The 24754-nt window shown below is 34.6% G+C and overlaps 1 protein-coding gene across 5 annotated transcripts in view; it reads left to right on the top strand.

The window, feature by feature from the left end:
• Positions 1-24754, top strand: part of RAD18 (RAD18 E3 ubiquitin protein ligase) — a 105277-nt gene that overhangs the window by 59183 nt on the left and 21340 nt on the right. The window contains exon 12 of one of the 5 annotated variants that reach the window (XM_031954461.1): positions 451-695. The exons of the other annotated variants lie outside the window; for them this stretch is intronic. Within the exon in view, the coding sequence (XP_031810321.1) occupies positions 451-463 (13 nt within the window). The 3' untranslated portion in view covers positions 464-695. Of the gene's footprint in view, positions 1-450; positions 696-24754 lie in introns of those variants that run through there. 5 annotated transcript variants of the gene reach the window in all.

Raw genomic sequence — 24754 nt, 5'->3', positions numbered from 1 at the left:
TAGGAAGGAATAATGATATTATAAAAAGATAGGCTTTTTGTGGAAAGGAACCAGTGAGGCTCCTGACAATTCTGCAGTTTCCCAAATGAAATATAGCCTAATCTCTTTCCTAATTAATTCTCTGTCCAGCCTATTGTTCATTTGCAATGCTTATTTAGGATTTATATTGATGGGACTATCTGGCTAATTGTCATTTTCTTGACAAGACGTATTTTGCATTTGACTTGTTTTACACTTGTATTTGCCTGGCTATAAGCCAGTGTCTTTCACATGCCTGTGAATTTCATTGAAAAGGATTTGTGATGCTCCAAGATTTAGTTCATTGAGTACCATTGTTAGTCTGAGTATAGGTGTTATTCTTTTATACCTTTCTAATATCACTAGATTATTGACCAGAGTTATTGCTTTATTCATATATATTGTATACTTTTATAATTTTTATTCCTGCAGGATTCCTGTCTGAGGAGAACCTTCAAGGACACATTTCATTTTGCCAAATAATTTTTAAAATTCAATAAATGGAGTAAGGTCTTATATTCTACATGTTTCTTAGTTGTGTGATCAAAATTGTCTGCTATAGAAAACTTAACTGCAAAAATTATAAGAAGTCAAATTTTAGGGAAGAAAATCATGGGGAGCAATACTTAATTTCTGTAAAGTTCAGTAAACAATATATTATATGTTTTCTGAATGAATGTCAATTTGGAACGTGACTTCTTGAAGAATTTTTGGGCCAGTGTATAGTTAGGTTTCAATCTATTCCTGTTAGCCTCTTCTTTTTTAAAAATTACATTTTATTTTTTTTAATCATTTATTTTTCCCCTCTCCCTCCCAAAATCAAAGAAAAATAAAATGTTTATAAAAATATACCTAGTCAAGCAAAAGAAATTCCTGTTTTCTGTGTCCAAAAATGTTTTACATTCTACACATTGATTAGATTTTTGTAGTTATTCAATATTAGTGATTTTTATAATATTGTTTTTATAGTTTAAAGTGTTTTTGTGGTTCTCACTTGTGCAACAAGTTGATACACACCTGAGGTTTCTTTGAAACTGTCCCTTTTGTCACTTCTTATGGCATAAAAATTTCCTTATGTATCTTGGAGATGAGATCTTTATCAGAGAAATTTATTGCAAAGATCCACTCCCATCTGCCAATTAACTTTTACTCTTCTAATCTGGCTCCGTTGAATTTATGTGTGCAAAACATTTTAATTGTATAGAATTGGTTGTGATTGTAATTGATCTTTGATCAAATTCTTTGTCCTCTGTTTGATCATGAACTCTTTCCCAAGTTGAAAAGATTTGAAAGCTAGTTTCTTTTTTGCTCCTCTTTTTGCTTGTGATGTCACCTTCTATGTCCAAGTCATGTACCCATTTGGAGCTTTATCTAGTAAACAGCCTTCATCTGGACTTAATTTCTGTAAGACCACTTTTCAGTTTTGCCATCAATTTTAGTTTAATGATGAATCCTTACTCTAGTCAGTGGGGTTTTTAGGTCTTTGGTTTATTTAGGCAATTCTATTCATTTGCTTCTTCATGTTGAGTACTTAAATGTTCCACTGATTGATTTTTTTATTTGCTGTTGTTGAGTTATTTCAGTCATGTCCAAGTCTTTGTGATCCATTTGGGATTTTCTTGACAAAGAGCCTGCAACATAAAGAAACCAAGGCAAATAAGGTCAAATGGTTTGCTCATAGTCAATCAACTAGTTAAATGTCTGAGACTGGATTTGAACTCAGGAAGATGAGACTTCCTGATTCTTAAGTCCAGCGCTCTATCTACTGTGATACTTACCTGTTGTATTTCTTAAACTAGTACTAAATCATTTTGTTGATTACTGCTTGAGTTCTGCTACTGGTAGGGCTCTTTTCACTTTTTTTTTTTTAATTTCCTTTGAGATTTTTTTTATCTTTTTTTCTTTTCAAAATATTTCATTTTTTTTTCCCCCTAGTTCTTTAAATTAATCCTTTGGTAGTTTGATTGTTATAGCACCAAATATGTAAGTTAGTATTGTCATTTTTTATTATATTGCTTCAGCCAGACCCAGAGCAATTAATATTTCTCCAAATAAGTCTATATTTATTTCTGTTAACATTATTTTGTAATTATATTCATATAATTATTGTTTATATGTTTTGTTAGACACATGAGTATTCTATTTCTTTTATAGTTATTTTAAGTGGAATTTCTTTTTCTGTTTTTTCTTGGTAAGTTTTATTGGTAATATACAGAAAAGATGATGATTTCCATGGATTTAGTTTATATACTTCTACTTACTTGATTCTTCGGGTTTCTCTTGAGTATATAATTATACTATTGCATACATCACTGCAAAAAGTGATAATTTTGTTTCTTTTTTGCTTATGCTTATTCCCTCAATTTCTTTTTCTTGTCATATTGTTATAGTTAACATTTCTACAACTATATCAAGTAGAAGTAGTGATAATCTTACTGAAAATCTGTTTATTCCCATTATGTATAATAATGGTTCTTAGTTTTAGTTAAGTATTATGTATCCTGCTTAGGAAAAATCCACTTATCCCTATATTTTTTTGTGTTTTTTTAAATGGAAATAGTGTTTTTTAAAAAAACTTTTTCTATCCTATTTCTATTTTTTTTTAAATTGAGATAATCATAGGTTTTTTGTTATTATTAATATAGTTAATTATAGATAGATTTGCTAATTTTAAAAAAACTTTTTATTTTTGAAATATATGCATAGTTTTCAACATTCACCTATGCAAAACCTTGTGTTAAAATGTTTTTCTCCCTCCTTCCCTGTCTCACCCCTTCCTTAGACAGCTAATAATCAATATGTTAAACATGTATATTTCTTCTGTACATATTTCCACAATTACCATGCTGCACAAGAAAAATCAGATCATAGAGGAAAAACATGAGAAAGAAAACAAAATGCAAGCAAATAGCAATAATAACAAAAATGAGAATATTATGTTGTGATCCATACTCGGTCCCCACAGCCCTCTCTCTGACTCTCTTCATCACAAGATCATTGGAACTGGCCTGAATCACCTTGCTTTTGAAAAGAGTCACACCCATCAAGTTTGATCTTTGTATTAGATTTGCTCATTTTAAACAAACAATAGTATTCTGAGCTTAATTCAGGCCATCCACTTGATACTTTAGGTTAGATATTAGGACAATATAAAACATGCATCAATCATTGATTGGTTAACAAAATGACTTAGCCTTAGCAGGAGAAAGTACCTACTAAAGATTAACATTGTGAGAGACAAACTAGGTTTATTTAAGTTCCTACAGAATAGTTTAAATTCACTTCATTAGGAATCTTGAGCAGACAATGAGAAATATTGAAAAGCTAAGTTTCTGCAGAGTATTAAAAGTTTCAGAGTAAGATAATAAATATTTCTGACCAATGAGTTTTCAGAAGAGATTCACATGGCTCCAAACTTTGGATAAAAATGTGTACACTGACCAGGTTCAAGGACCTGGAAAAAGCTTTTCTTTATTGCACTTGCGTAAAAAGCCTCATGTATGTAATTTGACACACCCCCTGCATAAAATTAGAACCTCATTAACAGAACTTGAGATGTATGATGATGGAGGGGGAACATGTTTGAGATTAGCATGTGAGAAATGATGTAACTCTAAAGGGAACTAATCAATTAATTCTTTGGGGGGGAGGGAACTGTGATGAATTAACAACTTAAAGCTTATCTGCTTCTGTATCTAGGGCTCCCTCTTCCCATAAGAGGAGCCGAGCCTGCTTCTGGCCAGTAATATCCAATTCCTCTGGACTTTCTCTCTCAATAAAATTTCTTTGTTATCTGACTTTTGGAGTCAGCTTGTTTCCAACAATCTTGAGGTTACCTAAAGTTTGATTCAACTGGTGAAGCTTCCTTGCTTGAGTTACCCATTATGATCTACCAACCAAGACTCAGAGCAGTTGGAGCAGCTTGTGGTTACTTTGTTTTCAGGTAATAAGGAAGTAAATTCCACAGACTGACCCTTTACTCCAGGAGATATGCACTCCTACTAGGGAATGATTAAGCAAATTATAATAAATGGATGTAATGGATATTGTACCATAAGAAACACTTAAATGGACAGTTTCAGATAACACTGAGAGGACCTCTGAAGTGGTACAGAATAAAAGGAGAAGAATCAGACATTTTACATAATAGTAATGATATGGGGGAAGGGGGACAATAATTTTGAAAGACTTTAGAATTCTGACCAAAGATATAATAAGTCACAAATCCAGGAGAATGATAATAAAACACATTACTCACCTTTTATCAAAGAGGTGCCAGACAGACATACATTTTTGGTCATGGTCAATGTAAAGATTTGTTTTGCTGGACTATGCTAGTTCATTAAGAGTGATTTATAATTTTTTATTGGAGATTTAGTGAAATGGATAAATTACAAATGCAAGTAAAAACAAATAAACTTATTTTAAAAAATCTTTCTGATTATGGCTTTTCCCTCCTTCCTTCCCCTTTCTCCCCACTTTTTTGGGACTTTATTTAGCTTTGCTTACTTTTTATGAGATTGGGTTTTTAAAATTCTCTTTAAACTTTCTTATTTCATTAATGCAGATATTTTATATTTTTGTAAATATTCACCCACTTTTTTTTTTTGACAGTGACTTAGAAAAATAGTTTCTAACAATATCCTAATCTCTTTGTTGTAGTCTTTTCTTTTTCATTTTTGATACAGATAATTTGGTTTTCTTTTTTGAAATCAAGTTAGCTAACAGTTTAGCTTTTAAAAGCCAGCTCCTAGTTTTTTTTTCAATTTTGTTAATCTTTATTTGATTTATTTTTCAGATTTTTCTTTTGATATTTTCAAGCTCTTAACCCTAGTTTGGGGTGAGGCAGTATAGGTGTAGACTTGCTCCTAGGTAGAACTCTAGCTTCTTTCAGCCATCTAGTAAATTCTTCCAGTTAACAGTGACAGCATTGATTTCTTTCACCTGTTCTTCCCTGTCTGGATCAGAGTGATGACATTGTGTGTCTTGTTCTCTTAGGTTTTGCTCTGAGATCCGTTTCCTTGAGTTAGAATGACAGAATTTGGACTACGTGGTTGGTAACTTGAATTAAACATCAGAAAGATAATGATGATCATTCTGTATTATGTTCTTTCTTGCCAACCCTTCATATCATAGTGGGCAGGATCAGACTACTCCAAAATAAGCACATCTGCTTTATAACTTGTGAACATGACCAAGATTTTTAATGTTTAGTGGATTTAAGAGTTATAGTCTCCTAACATTTTGATAATTTCTTCCCAAGTCATATTTTGGCATATTTTGGATATATACATTTTCTAACTTGTTCTGTAGTTTAATAATAATAGCATAAAATGCTCCTTACTGGTTACGTATTCTACTGAAAATAGGGTTAAAAAAACACATTAGCTTTTTGCTTGTGCAAATTATAAACAAATGTAAATATATTAAAAGCAATTAATAAACATTTATTCAAGTTCTTACTATTTGCTAGACACTGCATTCAGCACTTAGGTTATAAAAAGAGGCAAAATCCCTGTTCTCAAGGAGTTCATGGTTTAATGAGGAAGACAAACAAATAGGCTATATACAGGATAAATAGGAAATAAGAAAGGAAAGGTGCTAGAATTAAGTAGAAGAGACTATTGTAGTGGGAATCTAAAAGGTTCCAGGAAAACCAGTAGGCAGAATTGAGGAGGAAGAGGATTCTAGGCATGGGAAACATTTGGAGAAAATGCTTGGAGCAGAGACGTACAGGGTCTGGTTCATGAAATAGCCAGGAGGCCAGTGCCACCAAAGAGAAGAGAACCTGACAAGGTTGTGAAGGGCTTTGCATGACAAACAAGATTTTGTGTTTGACCTGAAGGCCATAGGGAGCCACTAGAGGGGTGAAAATGTGTGTGTGTGTGTGTGTGTGTGTGTAGTTAAGGGGATGTGTGATATGGTCACAAATACTGTATTTAAAGTACACATTTGTCTAATGTCTTAAGTAGTTTTTTTAAAGCTCATCTTCATACAAACTTTGCTTTAATTTCAAGCTTGAAGGCTAGGTCTCTAACTTTTTTAACTTAATGTTATAAAGTATAATATAAACCTTAAAGCCTCCAAACATGTCTGTTATTATTATCTGACAGTGGTTATTCCCTCCACAGTATGGTACAAGGGAAGGACTGGGGGCTTTTGAATCGGGACTTGGGTTCAAATCCTAGCTTAGCTACTCACTACAAAAACTGATAAGGTCTTTGGGACATTGGACAACTCACTTAACTACTCTGAGCCTCAGTTTCTATCTGTACAGTGAGGGGTTGGAGTAGATAACCTATCTAAGCCCTAGAAGATATAACACTTTCTGTTTAATGCCCAGAACATTTTATTTCTCTTCCCCTCTTCTTGTCCCTCTCCCTCCTCACATCACTGAATACACATATTGACTGTACTGGTGATGGTTTCAGCCATCCTCCACTTTCCTACCCATGTATTTCTTTCCCAGATACTACTCTGTTTACTCATAGCCTTGTCTTTGTCCCTCCCAGTTTTGGAAACCGGAAAGGGATGTCAGTCTACTCTCTATTACTCTATTTACCATCCTGGTAATTTCAGCATCAAAATATTCCTCCCTGCCTATCTTTCCCTATGTGTGTTATATCTCCATTTTTAAAAATAAGGGCCTTGCGGGCAGTTGTCTGGCTTTGGTTATTTATGGAGCATTTGTCAAGAGGTCACAGTGGAGATTGTGCATTCATACCAGATGACCCCAGAGTTCCCTTCCAGTTCTTGGTCATGAATCTGTGATAACACCAACATTGAAACTTCTCAGTAACTTAGTAGATGATCTTTGAGGACTGCCATGGTTGAAAAATGCACTGCCCTATTCTGTCCTGAATCTATGATGAGCCTCTGTTCTTAGCCAGGCTGGACCCCTTCTTGAAGCTTTTATGTCTTGTTGGAGCTCACTTGGTCAACACAATGTAGTAATCCAGGTTACTTCCACACCCCTGTTTAGGTTTCCCTGTAGGCTCTCTGCCTAGCTTAATGCCTGATCTTGAGCAAATTAGTCTGTCTCTGAGGACTTTTAGTGTATTTACCTGTAATGTGGTAACTGAACTGTATAATCTTTGTTTCGGTAAGCATACATGAATACAAACATTTTCTCCATTTTATTTTAGTAGTCATGGTTAGCTTTTTCAAACTGTTTTCAAACTTATTATACATAACGTGGCATGTGCTCAGCTTGATTGAAGAGTGACCCCATTATCAGATGATCCAAAAAGTATATTCATTCCCAATTGTTGCTCTTGTGAATTTAGGATTTAAATTGTTAAAGTATTTGCCATCCTTTAAAGTATAAATACTGAGGTGATTAACAAATGAGAAGAATGTTATTTATTGCTGAAACAGCTGGCCACATGATGGATGATTCTTTGGAGTTAGAGACATTTGCCTAAAGTTCAATAAATGACTTTATTGTTCTATTTAAATAGGAAAAGAGAACTTTTGTTCTCCAATTTTGGCAAACAAAACATTTCTCCTTATTGACAGCTGAACTGTTGGGGGAAAAAGTGCTTTTTATTGTAACTGTAGGGAAAGCATTTGTGCCATCCACCTATACACCTCTCCACAAGGAAGGAATTTTTATTAAAAAAGAGAGTTAAGCCATTGTCTGAAGAGAAATAGTTGAATCCTGAATCCAGCATAGTTTGAAAGATAAGATTAATTTATGCACATTGAGTCTATGTTACATGAAGAACAAACATTTGTCAAATTAAAGATAAGATAGGAGCATTGATGGAATGAAAAATTTTAATTAAAGTTACAGTCACTATTTACTCTTTGTGACTTGAGGTAGCTCAGAACATGATGCTAATTGAGATCAAATACATAAGTACAATCTCTTTGATAAGTACAGTCAAATGACTGTAGGACAGTCATTTAATTTCATTCTGTTAAGTGAAGATAGATTATACCTGTAACTTCTACAATTATGCTACACATATAAAGAAATTGGTCACAGGGAAGAACTATGTAACAAAGTATAAATTGGTGTCCTCCCAAAGTAGGAAAAAGCCATCCAAGTACACATTGTACAGTGATTCAGTAATAGACTCTTGGTATGTGAGTGGTATTGTTTATATGTGTAGCATAAAAGAAAATATATTATTTTGTGACACTCACAGAGGGGTGATTATTCATTGTTCTTAGTCATTACTGGTGATCGTTTTTAATTGGGTGATCCTTCTTAATTGGGTCATCCTTAAACTGGAATATAATTATCTATTTGAGAGCTAGTGTGGCTTCAGAAAGGACCAAGAAATGGTCATTATGGTGCTTGCTGCCTGACAACTTAGGAGAAATGCCAGGAGCAGAACGGAGGTCTATGTACAATGTGTGTTGACCTAACCAGCCTTATTCAAGATTGTGGCAAAATTTGGTTGCCCAGCAAAGTTCATTAGTATTGTACACCAGTTTCATGATGATATGCTTATACAGTTCTGGATAAAGGATGATGCCCTTGGACTTTCAGTTAACCAGTGGAGTAAAGCAAGGCTGTGAATTTGCTCTCCTGCTTTTTGATGTGATGTTTTCTGCAATGTTGTCAGATGCCTTCAATGATGAAGAAAATGGCATCAGGGTCAGTTACCACACTGAAGGTAATTAACTTGAAAAAGGATTAAAATGGTGGAAAGTTGGTACTCAACTTTTTGTTTACAGTGATTGTAATGCATTCTCTGAGCCTGAGATACAATGGAATGTAAATTAATTGTCTTTAGCTTGTTCTAATTTTGGCCTGGCAATCAACTCCAGAAAAAAGATTCCTCATCAGGCAGCACCTCATCAGCCATATATACAGCCATCTGTCAAATGGCAAGATTTTGAATACTCTGGACCAGTTCATTTACCTTGGCAATCTGCTTTTCAGGGATGTATACATAGATGAAGAGACTGATTTACACAATGATAGAGATAGGTCACTGTTGGTGAGACTCTGAAGGAAAGGGTGGAGAAGAGTTGCCGACCAGTCGTGCTGACTTCATTGTTGCATGCTTGAAAAACCTTTGGCAACATGCCGGAAAATTAAACCACTTCCATTTGAATTGTCTTAAGAAGATTCTAAGGATTATCTGGTAAGATAGGGGACACTGAGATCCTCTTTTGAGCTGCACTGCCAAGCCTTCAAACTGTTGCAGAAAGCACAACTCTGAGGGGCTGACTACATTGCCTGAGTGCCCAACACCTATTTACCTAAAAGACTATTTCACAGAGAACTCTCACAGGGCAAGACTTACATGGAGGTGAGAAGAGATGACACAAGGACATTCTCAAAGTTTTTGAAGAACTTTAGAGATGGAAGATGCTGGAACAGGATGAAGAAGGAGCTATGCTCTGTGAGCAAAGCAGAATTGCAGTTGCTCAAAAGAAATGTGAGATGAGCAAATCTAAGATATCCCAAATGTTCAAACAGAAGGTCTCTGCCCAACAGAACATTTCTGTTTCATATTTGATCTGAATAGCATCAATTGAACACACTGTGCCTTGATCCCAATATCATGATGTCATTTTGGTGGTCTTCAAGTATGAAGAATAAACAGCAATGTGAATGTATTTACATGAATAGTGTTAGAGAAGGCACTTTAACAGAAAGGATAACTAAGAGTTAACTATCAGGACGCTATATGATAACACATACATACTTTCTCTTAGCATTTCTCCTTCCTTCAAAAAAAAAAAAAAAAAAGAATGTATAAAAGAAAAATTTGTGACTACCATGAGAGAAGAGATACAGGTAGAAACTAGAAATGCCACATAGAGAAGTTGGATATTTGAGTAGCTAATGTTGGAGGAGATATTGGAATCTTTCTTTAACTCTTTGGGAAATTAAGGAAAAATGGAAAAGAAATATTAAACAGATGCTATGTAGTTCTAAGCTGTTTAATATCTGTTTAATATTAAAATAATAAACAATATGTAAACATGATCAGATCTGTGCTATAGGAAAATTACTCTAGTGTGTGAGTGGAGAATGGATTGGAGTAAGGAGAAACTTAAGTCAAGCAGACTACAAGCAAGATATTTTAGTAGTTCAGATGTGAGGAGATGAAATTCTGCCCCAGAATGCCAGCAATGTCAGAGGAGAGAAGGGGATATGTTTGAGAGATGTAAAATTGACAGGCCTTGGCAACAGATTGTTTATAAGTGAGAGGAATCCAGGATGATTACTAGGTTTAACCCTAAGGGACTGGAAGGATGGTGTTGCTTTCTATAGTAAAAGGAAAGGTAGGAAAGGAATAGACTTTAGAGGGAAAGATGATGAATTTGGTCAAAGAAATGTTGAATTTAAACTCTAGTTTGAGATATGTGAAAGGTTGGAAATGTGAATTCCAGAACTGTCCAGTTAGAGATTAGCTGATTTAAGGTTTTTCCTGAAAATGAGAAGGATAGATAATATGGAGAGGATCCCAAGATGGCTACACAAAAACCATCAGGTGAAAGATTATTCAGGGAGAGAGGAAGACAAAAACAGAACTACTTGATGATTTTTTCCTGAAGGGTACTGTGGCAACTATTTATTGATCTGAAAACAACAATAGAGAGAGAACTTATCTTCCTAGGATATTTATCCAAAATATAAAAGAACTTTCTAAGGCTCAATATTCTTTCACTCGTGCATGATCCCCTCATACTCTGCCAAAAGCAGAGCAGCTAATAACTTCTCAGAAACCTTACTAGTAATTTTATCCTTCAGAATATGGAGGAACCCACAAGAGGGAATTCAATTCTAGATTTGATTCTTTCTAAGAGAGGAGCTGGTTGCTAGAGTAGAAATGATTAGAGCCTTGGAGGACTAATAGGGGAGTAACCTAGAGTTTTTGGTAAGAAGAGGAAATTTTAGCATAAGTTTATATACACTAAAGATTTTAGGAAAGCATATTTCAGAGAGTTTAAAGGAGAACTGGGTAGGATCTGGTGAACTCCAATGAAGTAAAAAATGGGAATTGTCTGTAGAGATCAATGTGAACCTACAGGGAAATCAACTAATTAACTTAAATTTTAAAAAGAAATATATAGAAAATAGAACTATGACAGGTAATAGAAGATTAACAACACAAATCTAGAATGAACTGGGAGTAGTGAGAGAAGCTAAGGACAACCATGATGAATGCTTTTTTTTTTTTCCTTTTTTTGGTTTGTTTTTAGTCATATTAGTAGAAAAAGGAAACTAAAAGAGAAAGGATCTTTGTTTGGAACAGGTGGGGTGGTAATAACTGATAAGAGATAAAGATTCTCAAATACTTTTTGTTTCCTCTGCAAAGGAGAATGATCATCACTAAAAATGACAGAACAAAAAATGACTAAATTGGAATTGATACTCGAGATATATTAGGAGAAAAAGAACAACTGACTTTTTTGATGGATGCAAGTCAATTGGCTTAGATAATTTACATGCTTTGGTCCTGAAAGAACTGGTAGATGTAATTTGTTGAACCACTGTCAGTAATATTTGAAAGATGGGAATGGAAGAGGGTGAAAAAGGATGCTTGTGGTTACAAGAGACTCAAGTCTCAGTTCCAAGGGAGAAAGGAACCAGTAGCATTTGTGGCTGCAAAAGAGGAAGGGACCTGCTCAGAGTTCCAAAGCCAAGAAGAGCAGCAGTACTTGTGGCAACAGGGGAACAAAGTCTTTTCCTGGGTAAAGAGCATAGATCAGGAGAACAGTGACTACACCTCTCCTTAGATCAAACCACCCTGGAACTACTGAAAACTTAACAGGCCCTCCAGAACTAACTCTGAAATAGCAGAATGAAAAACCTGAAAATTTAAACAATGCCCTTTTAACTCTAGGAGCAGAGCCCCACTTAAAGTTAAAAGTCAAGAAATGGACTAAAAAAATGAGCAAATGACCAAAAAAAGGACATGAATGTGAAAACTTAGTATGGTAACAGGGAAAACCAACACAGAAATTTAGAAGACAGTGATGTCAAAACAGCCACAAGCAAAACATCAAGGAAAAAGGTTAATTGGATCCAAGCCCAATAAAAATTCCTGGAAGGATTAAAGGATCTATAAGAGTAGTAGAGGAAAATTTTAGAAAAAAACAGATTGATAAAAAAAAAATCTTCATTTCTTCCAAGAAAAACACCAAAACAAAACAACCTAGAAAATGTCTTTAAAAGAATTGGCTTCATAGTAAAAGAGGCACAAAAATCACTGAAAAAAAAAAAAAAAAAACTCCTTAAAAAGCAAAATTGGCCAAATTGGAAAAAATATATAAAAACTCATTAAAGAAAATAATTCTTAAAAATCAGAATTGGGTAAGTGGAAGCTAATTATTCCATGAGACATCAAGAAACAAAATGAAGTCAAAAGAATGAAAATAAATAGAAGAAAATGTGAAACATCTCATTAGAAAAATAATTGATCTAGAGAACATATTGAAGAAGAATAATTTAAGAATTTCTGGATTAACTGAAAGCCATGACTAAAAAAACAGTAGATATCTTTCAAGAAATTATAAAGAAAAAATATCCCAGTATCTTAGATCTGGAGAGTAAAATAAAATGTAAATAATCTACCAATCACTTACTGAAAGAGATCTCAAAATGAAAACTCCCTGGGAATATTATAGCCACATTCCAGAGCTCCCAGGTCAAGGGGGAAATATTGCAAGCAGCCAAGAAAAAAAATAACTCAAATATTTTGGAGCTATAGTCAGGATTATACAAGCTTTAGCAGCTTCCACACTAAAGGATCAGTAGCTTGAAATATGATATTCCAAAAGGCAAAGGACTAGGATTAAGATCAAGAATCACTTACCCAGAAAAACTATATGAAATCCTTCAGGAGAAAAAAAAGGATATTTAATGAAATTAAGAACTTTCAAGTGTTCCTGAATGAAAAAAGACCAGAGCTGAATAAAATTTTGACTTCCAAATACAAGATTCAAGAAGTTTAAAAAGGTAAACTTGAAAGAGAAAATATAAAGGATTTAGTAAGGTTAAACTATATTCCAAACTATATTCTTATATGGAAAGATGATACTTTCTCATTATTAGGGTAGTTAGCAATAGATGTAGAGGGCATTGGTGTGATTTGACTATGGTGGGATGACTTATTTTATTTTATATATATATATATATATATATATATATATATATATATATATTTTTTTTTTTTTTGCTGAGGCAGTTGGGGTTAAGTGACTTGCCCAGAGTCACACAGCCAGGAAGTTTTAAGTGTCTGAGGCCAAATTTGAACTCAGGTCCTCCTGACTTCAGGGCTGGTACTCTATCTACTATACCAACTAGCTGCCCCAATAAGATGATTTTAAAATAATAAAATTAAGGGGTCAGAAAGAAATACACTGGAGAAAGGGAGAGAAAGAATAGTGAAAATTATTTTTAAAAGATGCATTTTACAATAGAGGGAAAGTTGAGGGGGCAATAATTTGAATTTTGATCTCATTGGAATTGGCTCAAAGAGGGAATAACATTCACATTAAATTGTGTGTTATTCTCTTCTTTAAAATATAATGGCTCTCTCTGAGTAGGTTTCTTGGGGAGGTTTTCTGGAGGCAGCCTTAGTTTCGGTTCAGAGTAATAATCACTCCAAATACAGCCATCTGATAAAATCCAAGCGTTTATTTCTTATTTCTTTCCAAGCTCTGTTAGCTTTCTTAGAGGTCCCTCTCTCTCCTTGGTTCTAAGAGCTCTTTCAGCTTTGTCCTTGGCTTCTGCCTCTGCTTTCTTCAGCCTCCAGCCAGCACAAAGGTGGAAGATGGAATGAATCTGACTCCACTTCCGAGAGTGGGCTTGTGGGCTTCCTCCTAGAGTATTCCTCTCTGACTCATGGCAATGTTCCGAACTAATTCTGACTGATACTCTTGTCAGCTTCTTATATATGATCTCTTAAAGGTTGACTCCTCTGAGGGAGGGATTAAGAGAGGTATGAATTCACAAAGTTATAAAGTTAACTTTGTGAATCTCTCATACTTGTGAACTCCAATGAGTACTTAAATACATAAGTGAGTTAGAGAATTTGCTAAGTACCATGCTAAATTAGGCAACTGACTTATCACTTTGTAAGGATTCATTCTCAAGGTGTGAACCAATAAGCATTGTATCAATTCCATTGAGTTAACACTAGGATTCTAACATCTCCCTTGAGTTATCACCTTGTTTCAAGTTCTGGCTCATAACAAAATTGAGGATAGATATCTATCTTGCTATATGGGGAATTAGAAGGGGAAAAGGATGAGTGTGGGGTGGAAACTGATAGAAGGAATATGAGATTAAAAGTGGTAATGGTAAAAAAAAAACAAAAAAAAAACAGAATTTTGAGGAGGGACAATGGTAAAAGGGATATTGAAGGATAAACTGGGGAAAAATAGGATGCAGGAAAAACAATAATCATAATTGAATGTGAATGGGATGAATTCTTTTATAAAATGAATCAAGTAGTAAGATGGGTTAGAAATGAATCTAACAATAGATAGTTTATAAGAAATACAGTTAAAACAGAGACACACTCATGTAATAAGAAGGAGGAGTTAAAACAGAATCAATTCTACTTCAACTGAGGTAAAAAAAAAAAATGGGTAACAACGATCTCGGGCAAATCAAAAGCAAAAACAGGCCTAGTTAAAAGTTAAGCAGGAAAACTACATTTTGCTAAAAGGTACCATAGGCAATGAAGTAATATCAGACATAATGTACCAAATGTTAGACATCAGAATTCTTAAAGGAAAAATTATGAGTTATGGGAAAAATAGATAGAAAAACTACTTGTTGGGAACATTAACTTTCCCTTATCAGAACTAGATAAATTTAATCATAAAATAAACTAGAAGTTGAAATGGGATAGAATTTTAGAAATGTTAGATATTCTTGAACTATGGAGAAAATTGAAGAGAATAGAAAGAAATATACTTCTTTCTCAGTTGAACATGGCACCTTCACAAAAATTGACCATGTTTTGGACATAAAAACCTCAACCAAGTGCAGGAAAACAAAAGTATTAAATGCTTCCTTTTGTGACCTAATGTAATAAAAATTATATTTAATAAAGAGTGGCAAGAACATAGATTAAAAATTAATTGGAAACTAAATAATCTACCCTTAAAGAATGAGTCAAAAAACAAATCATAGAAACAATGATTTCATTAAAGAGGAGGACAGAAATGAGACATCCAAATTTATGGGATACAGCCATATTTATGGAATTCAGTATTTGACAAAAACTGCTTGTGAAACTAGAAAGCATTTGGGCAGAAACTAGTTGTAGACCAGAATCTTAAACTGGGTAACAAGATAAGATCAAAATGGGTTTATAATTTAGCCAAAGGGTAAATACAAGCAAATAAATTAGTGGAACATGGAAAATTTTATGTGTCAGATCTTTGGATAAGGGAGGAACTTATGATAAAAGAAGAAGTAGAGCGCATTATGGGAGGTAAAATGAATCATTCTGATTACATGAAATTAAAAATATTTTTCACAAACAAAACTATTATAGCCAAGATTAAAAGAAACGGAGGAAACTAGGAAAGGTTTTTCCAGCAAGTTTCTTCGATAGAAGCCTCATTTCTTATACATATCAAATTTCTAAGAATATGAGTCATTTTGAAATTGAAAAATAGTCAAAACCAGAAGTTTTCAGAAGAGAAATCAAAGCTACCTATGATCATTTAAAAAAAATAATAGTCTTTTATTTTCAAAATATATGCAAAGATGGCTTTCAACAGTCACTCCTGTAAAACCCTTTATTCCAAATTTTCCCCTCCTCTCCACCCCCTCCCCTAGATAGCAAACAATCCAATATATATTAAACATGTACAATTCTTCTATACATATTAATATATTGGCCTATTCATCATGCTGCAGGAGAAAAATCAGACTGAAAAGAAACAAATGAGAAAGAAAACAAAAAGCAAGCAAACAATAAAAAAAGTAAAAATACTATGTTGTGATCCACATTCAGTCTCCACATTCAGTCCCACAGTGGACTCTCTTGGTGCAGATGGTTCTCTCCATCACAAGACTTTTGCATTTGGCCTGAATCACCTCGTTGTTGAAATTCATAGCCATGTCCATCAGAGTTGATCATCACATAATCTCCTTTTTGCTGTATACAATGTTCTCTTGGTTCTACTCACTTCACTTAGCATCAGTAAATAATGTAAGTCTCTCCAGGCCTTTCTGAAATTATCCTCCTCATCATTTCTTAGAGAACAATAATGATCTATAACATTCATGTACCATAATTTATCCAGCCATTCACCAACTGATGAGCATTCACTCAGTTTCCAGTTCCTTGTCACTATGAAAAGGGCTGTTATAATCATTTTTGCATATGTGGATCCATGTGGATCCTTTCCCTTTTTAATGATCTCTTTGGGATATAGGCTCAGTAGAGACACTGCTGGATCAAGGTTATGCATAGTTTGGTAGCCTTTTGGGCATAGTTCCAAATTGCTCTCCAGAATGACCGAATCCATTCACAACTCCACCAACAATGTATTAGTGTCCCAGTTTTCCCACATCCCCTCTGACATTCATCATTATCTTTTCCTGTCATCTTAATCAATCTGAAAGGTGTGTAGTGGTATCTCAGAGTTGTCTTAATTTGCATTTCTCTGACCAATAGTGATTTAGAGCATTTTTTTCATGTGAGTAGAAATGGTTTTAATTTCTCCTGAAAATTGTCTGTTCCTATCCTTTGACCATTATAATAATTTTTAAATGGATTTTTGGATCATCTCTTAGAACAAGGAATGGTACTTGGCAAGTCCTAGATTGTGATCTGAAGCAGGAGCAAATACAGAATCAAGTACTATCTGTATGTTCTGAGCCTGATCTGAACACAAAAGTCAGGATGTTAGGCTGGCATAATCAACAGACAAAAAAAAAGAATCCTCCCATAAAGGAGGATTAATGTCACAAGGATTTTCAAGACATAAATTCAGAAGAGAATAATTTAAAATCATCCACAAGTAATCCTTCCAATGAAAATATAGTTTGGCGTTATGTTAACCTAGAATCCTTGGAAGACATGAAGAATTTTCAAAAAGAACTAAAAATGATTTTATAAGTGAAATGTACCAGAGGAAACTATTGGGGGAAGGACTAGGAGAAAATATGCTAGGGGAAATAATTTGACAAGAAATGAGAGTGCTGTGGGGAAAAATTGGAAAAGAAATAAATTCTCCTCTGGGATCAACTGTGGATATTTTCAAAGCTTGGAGAAGAAAATATTTGGGAGACAGGAGGCATAACTGCCTTTTTGAGGCTTTATATATAAGAAAAACAATAATTTTTCTTATTGGTACCAGAACACAAAACTAAAGAAGTAGGTGGAAATTGTTAAAAGGGCAATACAAACTTCCATTGATCATAAGTATTAATGCATTGCCTCCTGGTTTGAAAGTCTTTAAAGTGGAGGATAAATGATAGCTTTTTTTTAGGGGAATTCCTGGTCTCTAATAAATTATACTACCAGACCTCTGATTGTTATTGATATTTTCTGACAATAAAATAGATTTCATTCATTTAACTTAACAATGGATTCCAGATATTTTTCGAACATTGTTAACATGTCTATTCTTGTTCTTCCCATTTGAGAAGAGCAAACTTTTAGTTTTTAGCATAGGGCCTTATGCATAAGTGGAACTATTAATTTGACTTGATTCATGGAATTTAAGCATAATCTCTACTGTATTTACAACTCAGTCATATTTTCAGATAGCCTTCATTGTGAGTCCTTTCTTGCCTCCCCCTACTCTCTTCTTATGAATTGATTAAAATGGATAAAAGGTCCTTGAAGGAACTGCCCTTCTATTAAGTATTAGACCACTAATCAGTAATCAACAGTAGACCAAAACCTTAATTTTGTAGTTTAATTATATATTTTAAAAATTACATTCCTGATTACTCTCTCCTGGTGAATTAAATAGAAGGGTACTAAGTATTTCTAAATGATTTGTGTAGCCTCAGTCACTGAATTGGTCAAATTGAATTTGGAAATTGCCTTAACTTAAAAAGACCAAGATTTTGGGACCACTTTCAGTCATATATATCTGATCACTGAACCCAGATAGCTTTGGAGAAGAAAGTGAGGCAGGTGACCTTGCTCAGCCGTCCCTCACTTCAGTCCAACTCACTTGCATGTCATGGCATTAACTCCTTGATGTCATGGGCCTCTGAGAACAAAAAACAAGCATTAACATCAAATGGTTTGTATGTCATTCTGTATCTTTATGCATCAGTGAAGCCTTATAGTATTCATTTTCAAGTCTACATTTTATTATTATATAAATGAAGATTGTTGTGGCACAATATTTTTCTATAATTTTTGAGATCTTTTATATCGTCACTGATTTTGATATTCTAAAAAAAGGACAATATAGTGTAAGGAAATGCACAAAGCTATGGAATTAGTGAGCAAGGTTCATCAATTATAGACCTGCAAGAAGAAACTTAAAGGTCTAGTTCCAACTCTTGCATTTTGTGGATGAGGATGGTAGAACTAAGGTTGGCACTGACCGTCTAATTTTGTTTCCATTAATTATACCACAAGTGGGAAAACTTCCTGAAAACTAGGCTTAACCCACAACTGTGAGACCACCATTAATTTTGTTTCTAGCATTTTAAAGTCAGGGCCATCTCCAGTTATGATTTATATCTTCCTATTGGAACAAGATGATTCTGGAGGGGAAGTTAAGGCAGGTGACTGCTCAACCCTCCCCACTTCAATCCACTTCACTTGCATGTCATGTCGTCACCTCCCTGATGCCATGGTCTTCGTGGAGAACGAAGGACAGACAAGAGTCTCTGTGAATAATAGTAGGAGCTGCTCTACTGGGGACCAAACTGAGACTGGTCAGTTGGACAGTGTAGTTCTTTCTTTCCCTCCCTCCCTTACTTCCTTTCCCTCTGTCCACAAAGGGTATTGTACAATTATTTATAGACTTATAGGTTTTCTGCCTAAAGGAATGTAACTTTTCTGAAGGATCAAGCCTTAAACCCAAATCACTCTGGCTTTTACCTGAGACCAAGCCTTACTTGGTCATAGTTTTGACTCAGATTGAGTCTGAGTTAATGTAAATAATCATTGTTTATATTTTGGCCAGAAACCCTGAGGATCTTTCCCTCCCAGATTGATTTTTTTTTTTTTTTTTTTGACTAGGCAAAAGGAGCCATTCCTTGACTCATTTCTTAGCTACTCTTAACCACTTTGAGTTTGGGTGTTGCCTCAGTCAAACTGAGACTTGTTAAAGACCTTAGCTGAAAAAGAACAAAGTCCCCCACTTCATCGAGGAGCATCTTCAGTCCTCTTGATCTATACCAGGCTACTGCACCCAGATGGCTCTGGAGGGGAAAGTGATACTGATGACATTGCCCAGCTCTCCCTCACTTAAATCCAATTCACTTGCATGTCATGGTGTCACCTCCCTGATGTCATGGTCCTCTTGGAGAATCAAGTACAAACACCATGTAAGGTTAAATTGTGTTCTTGGATAAGAGTGCATACCACATTGCTGACTGCTTAGCCTTGTTGATTTTTCCAGGTAAGTGATGTTTCCTGTTCATGTTAACTCAGATGAATTTAAGTATTAAGGTAAGGTTATTATCAAATGCAGACATTTTCCTGTTTTTGTTATTGTAATACTTGGTAACTCGGCATAAGCCCATTTCAGAATTAATTAGTTTATAGTCTTTAGTGACCAAATGTCATCTAGATCAATGCCTATTGATGGGAGGGAAAGTACATATTTTTGAAGAAAACATTTTCAATGTACGATTATAGATTTAAAGCAAGAGAAGACCTATAAGTACTACTGCCTCATTTGGCACATGAGAAAGCTGAAGCCTAGAACAATTGTTAGTTGCTGTAGGTCACTCAAACAGTATGACAGAACTGGAACTTGAACCCAAAATTTTCTGGCTCCAAATCAAGGGACTCTGTATTATATTATATCACAATTACAATTCTGTGCTTTTGAGAATGTTGAAGCTAGATGAGGTCTTGAGGTCTTGATAATCTAGTTCTCTTATTTCATAAATGAAGAACCTGAATCTTAGAAAAATAAAATGACATAACCCTTGTCACATGGCTTGTTGGTATCAGAACATGGTCATAATTCAGTGCTCCTGTGTCCCAGATCAGTTCTCAAAATATCAGTAATTTGTTTGTTTTTGTTTATGTCCTATTTAAGATTATTAAACTAGGTATTTTGGAATTTGATTAGCTGAACATCATCAAATATATTATGTTGATTAATTTCTCAGTGTTCCAAGATGAAACTTTTCATTTCCCCTTTTGCAGAACATCCAGAGTTATAATGTAAGAGAACAAATATGAAAGCTCTGCTATCCTTGATGATGAGAAAAGTTTGTTGTAAAAGCAAAAATTCTTTACAAATATTTTTCATTTTTTTACCTTCTGTTGTCCTCTTTCCAGGTTCTTCCTTAAAATCCCTTGAGATGACTGTATTCTGCTGTGTTTCTTGCCATGCTTTTTAAATTTTAATTTTAAATTCCATTTCTTCTGACTATTTTATGAGGCAATACTACATGTAATATCCCATCAACTTTCTCCATATCTTTCATGATTCTTTTGGTCTTTGTGCTGGTGCCCTTGGCTTATGTCAGGTGTTTACTATAAGACTTCAGGCTCTTTATGGCAGTATCTTCTATTGATTAAACTTCTATATGTAATTGTTATAATAGATGTCTTTGAAATTATTATGATTTGTGTATATCCATTTTCCATCCATTTTCCAATAATTTGTTTAAGTAATTTAAATTGAAGTTATTTTAATCATCTACCATTTATTTTTCCCATTTATTATCCTAGTTTTATATTAATTTTGATCGTTGCTGAAACAAGCCAATGAAATGATTGTTCATAATGGTTTATTAAGGAATATTTTCCACATCAGTAATGAAACTACTAAATGTTAAGATATAATCAGTTTCATTTTTGTGATGTTATATGATACTTACTTTATTCAGTGCCTCCTGTTTTTACAAAAAGTATTTATGATGTTTAGGTGTGAGGCTTCTATTATATTTTTTTTTACTATATTCTTTTTCACTGTTTTCTCTTATACTCACTTTTCCATTGAAGTCACCGAGTATCAAAATGTATGGTAATGTAATTTGGAGAGTAACTTTTGCAGAATTTAGGTAATTCCTTGTCCCTGTGATAGGTGTTGGTCCAGAAACTACATTAAATTTATGGTGGGGTTTTGGGCTAATATTTATCATGATATTCTAGATGACTAAATATCCCATGAAATGATATTACTTGGTATCTTTAGATATGTGATAAAAACTAATTCTGCCAAAAACTTTACCACTCTGAGTAGCATCTGTGAATCATCATTTTATTTCACAACAATTTCACGAAATCACTTATAATCAAGACAGAAGGATAGAATGGGAAAAACTATTTACGATGATAAAAAAAATGAAATATATAATTCTTAACAAGGCACAGACTCTGTTAAATGGAAATAATAATAGCAACTATCTCCCTGGATTAGTGTGAAGATAAAATGTGAAAAGTGTTTAACAAACTTTAAAGCAATATATAAATTCTAACTCTTTTTTCTTTTTTTTTTAATTAAAATTTATTTTCTTTTATTTTTGCTAAGGCAATTGAGGTTAAGTGACTTGCCCAGGGTCACACAGCTTAGGAAGTGTTAAGTGTCTCCAGATTTGAACTCAGATCTTTCTGACTTAAGGGCTAGTGCTCTATCCACTGAGCCATCTAGCTGCCCCATAAAGCTTTTTATTTGCAAAGTATATGCATGGGTCATTTTTCCAACATTGACTCTTGCAAAACCTTTTGTTCCAAATTTTCCTCTCCTTCCCCTCCCCCCCCCCCAGGTGGCAGGTAGTCCAATACATGTTAAATATGTTGAAATACATGTGAAATCAAATATATGCATAAAGAAAACAAAATGCAAGCAAACAACAACAGAGAGAGTGAGAATGCTATGTTGTGTTCCATATTCTGTTCCCATGGTAATAGATGACTCTCTTCATCACTGAACAGGTGGAACTGGTTTGAATCATCTCAGTGTTGAAGAGAGCCACGTCCATCAGAATTGATCATTGTATAGTCTTATTGTTGCCGTGTATAATGATCTCCTGGTTCTGCTCATTTTACTCAGCATAGTTCATGTAAGTCTCTCCAGGCCTTTCTGAAATCATCCTGCTGATTGTTTCTTACGGAACAATAGTATTCCATAATATTCATATACCGTAATTTATTCAGCCATTCTCCAATTGAGGGGCATCCACTCAGTTTCCAGTTTCTTGCCACAGCAAAAAAGGGCTGCCACAAACATTTTTGTACATATGTGTACCTTTTCCACCTTTAAGATCTCTTTGGGCTATAGACACAATAGAAACACTGCTGGATCAAAGGGTATGCACAGTTTAATAATTTTTGAGCATAGTTCCAAACTACTCTCCAGAATGGTTGGATCCATTCACAGTTCCACCAACAATGTATCAGTGTCCCAGTTTTCCCGCATCCCCTCCAACATTTGTCATTATCTTTTCCTGTCATCTTAGTCAATCTGACAGGTGATAAATTATAGCTCTTACTGTTATTACTAGTTTTGAAATCGTAGACAATTTGGGTTCAGATCCTAGCTGTTTTATTTCCTGCTCAGGTATCCTTGGGCATATCCCTAAACCTTTCTGACCCTCTTAAATCAGGGTGCTAAACAATAAACTGGGAAAACATTTTTACAGTCAATGGTTCTGATAAAGGCCTCATTTCCAAAATATATAGAGAATTGACTCTAATTTATAAGAAATCAAGCCATTCTCCAATTGATAAATGATCAAAAGATATGAACAGACAATTCTCAGGTGAAGAAATTGAAACTATTTCTAGTCATATGAAAAGATGCTCCAAGTCATTATTAATTAGAGAAATGCAAATTAAGACAACTCTGAGATACTACTACACATTAGATTGGCTAGAATAACAGGGAAAGATAATGCGGAATGTTGGAGGGGATGTGGGAAAACAGGGACACATACATTGTTGGTAGAATTGTGAATACTTCCAGCCATTCTGGAGAGCAATTTGGAACTATGCTCAAAAAGTTATCAGACTGTGCATACCCTTTGATCCAGCAGTGTTACTACTGGGCTTATATCCCAAAGAGATCTTAAAGAAGGGAAAGGGACCTGTATGTGCCAAAATGTTTGTGGTAGGTCTCTTTGTAGTGGCTAGAAACTGGAAACTGAGTGGATGCCCATCAATTGGAGAATGGCTGAATAAATTGTGGCATATGAATATTATGGAATATTATTGTTCTGTAAGAAATGACCAACAGGATGATTTCAGAAAGGCCTGGGGAGACATGAACTGATGCTGAATGAAATGAGCAGGACCAAGAGATCATTATATACTTAACAACAATACTATATGATGATCAATTCTGATGGACGTGGCCTACTTCAATAATGAGATGAACCAAATCAGTTCCAATAGAGCAGTAATGAACTGAACCAGCTATACCCAGGGAAAGAACTCTGGGAAATGACTATGAACCACTACATAGAATTCCCAATCCCTCTGTTTTTGTCCGCCTGCATTTTTGATTTCCTTCACAGGTTAATTGTACACTATTTCAGAGTCCTATTCTTTTTGTACAGCAAAATAACTGTTTGGACATGTGTACATATATTGTATTTAACTTATACTTTAACATATTTAACATGTATTGGTCAAGCTGCCATCTGGGGCAGGGGGAGAGGGGAAGGAGGGGAAAAATTGGAACAAAAGGTTTTGCAATTGTCAATGCTGAAAAATTACCCATGTATGTATCTTGTAAATAAAAAGCTGTAATAAAAAAAATAAAATAAAATCAGGATGGTACTCTGGAGAACCTTTAAGATCCCTTCTCAGTCTAGATCTGTGAGTGTATGATTTACAATTAAAAAAAAAAACAGAAGTTGAGGAATTCCTATATAAGTGAATATGAGTCATTGTTCATCACTTGATCTTGCCAACATGTAAAAATAAGGTTATCCTCTTTAATCTACAATATTCATGTAATTTCTTTCAAACTATCAGGGGGATATTTTATGGGATTTGACAAAATATAAAAAAATAAAAAATATTGTTCTTACAACAAGGCCATGTTTCAATATTTCCTCCCTCCCTCCCTCCCTTCCTTCCTTCCTCCCTTCCTTCCTTTCTCCCTTCCTCCCTTCCTTCCTCCCTCCCTCCCTCCCTTCCTTTCTCCCTCCCTTCCTTCCTTCCTCCTTTCCTTCCTTTCTCTTTTCCTTCCTCTCTCCTTTCCTCTCTCCCTCCCTTCCTCCTTTCCTCCCTCTCTCCCTTTCTCTCTCCCTCCCTTTCTCTCTCCTTCCCTTCCTCTCTCCCTCCTTTCCTTCCTCTCTCCCTCCCTCCCCTCCCCTTTTCCTCTCTCCCTCTCTTCCTCCCTCTCTCCTTCTCTTCCTCTCCCTCTCTCCCTCCCCTCCTTCATTCCCTCCCTCCATTTATTCTTTATTTTAATTCTTTTAATTCTTTATTTTTGCTATCAGAGTGATATCATCTGCATATCTAAAGGATTGTTGATATTTCTCCCAGTAATCTTAATTCTGGCTTTTCTTTATCCATCCTGGCTTTTTGCATGATGTACTCTGTGTGTAAATTAAATAAATAAGGTGACATATATAGTCTTGTCATACTCCTTTTCCGATTTTAAACCAAGAAGTTGTTCCACAGTTAGTTTT

Source organism: Sarcophilus harrisii, chromosome 1 (genome assembly GCF_902635505.1).
Source record: "Sarcophilus harrisii chromosome 1, mSarHar1.11, whole genome shotgun sequence".
NCBI lineage: Eukaryota > Metazoa > Chordata > Mammalia > Dasyuromorphia > Dasyuridae > Sarcophilus > Sarcophilus harrisii.
Note: the sequence above shows the minus strand (reverse complement) of the source record. Positions and strands in the feature narration are given on the sequence as shown.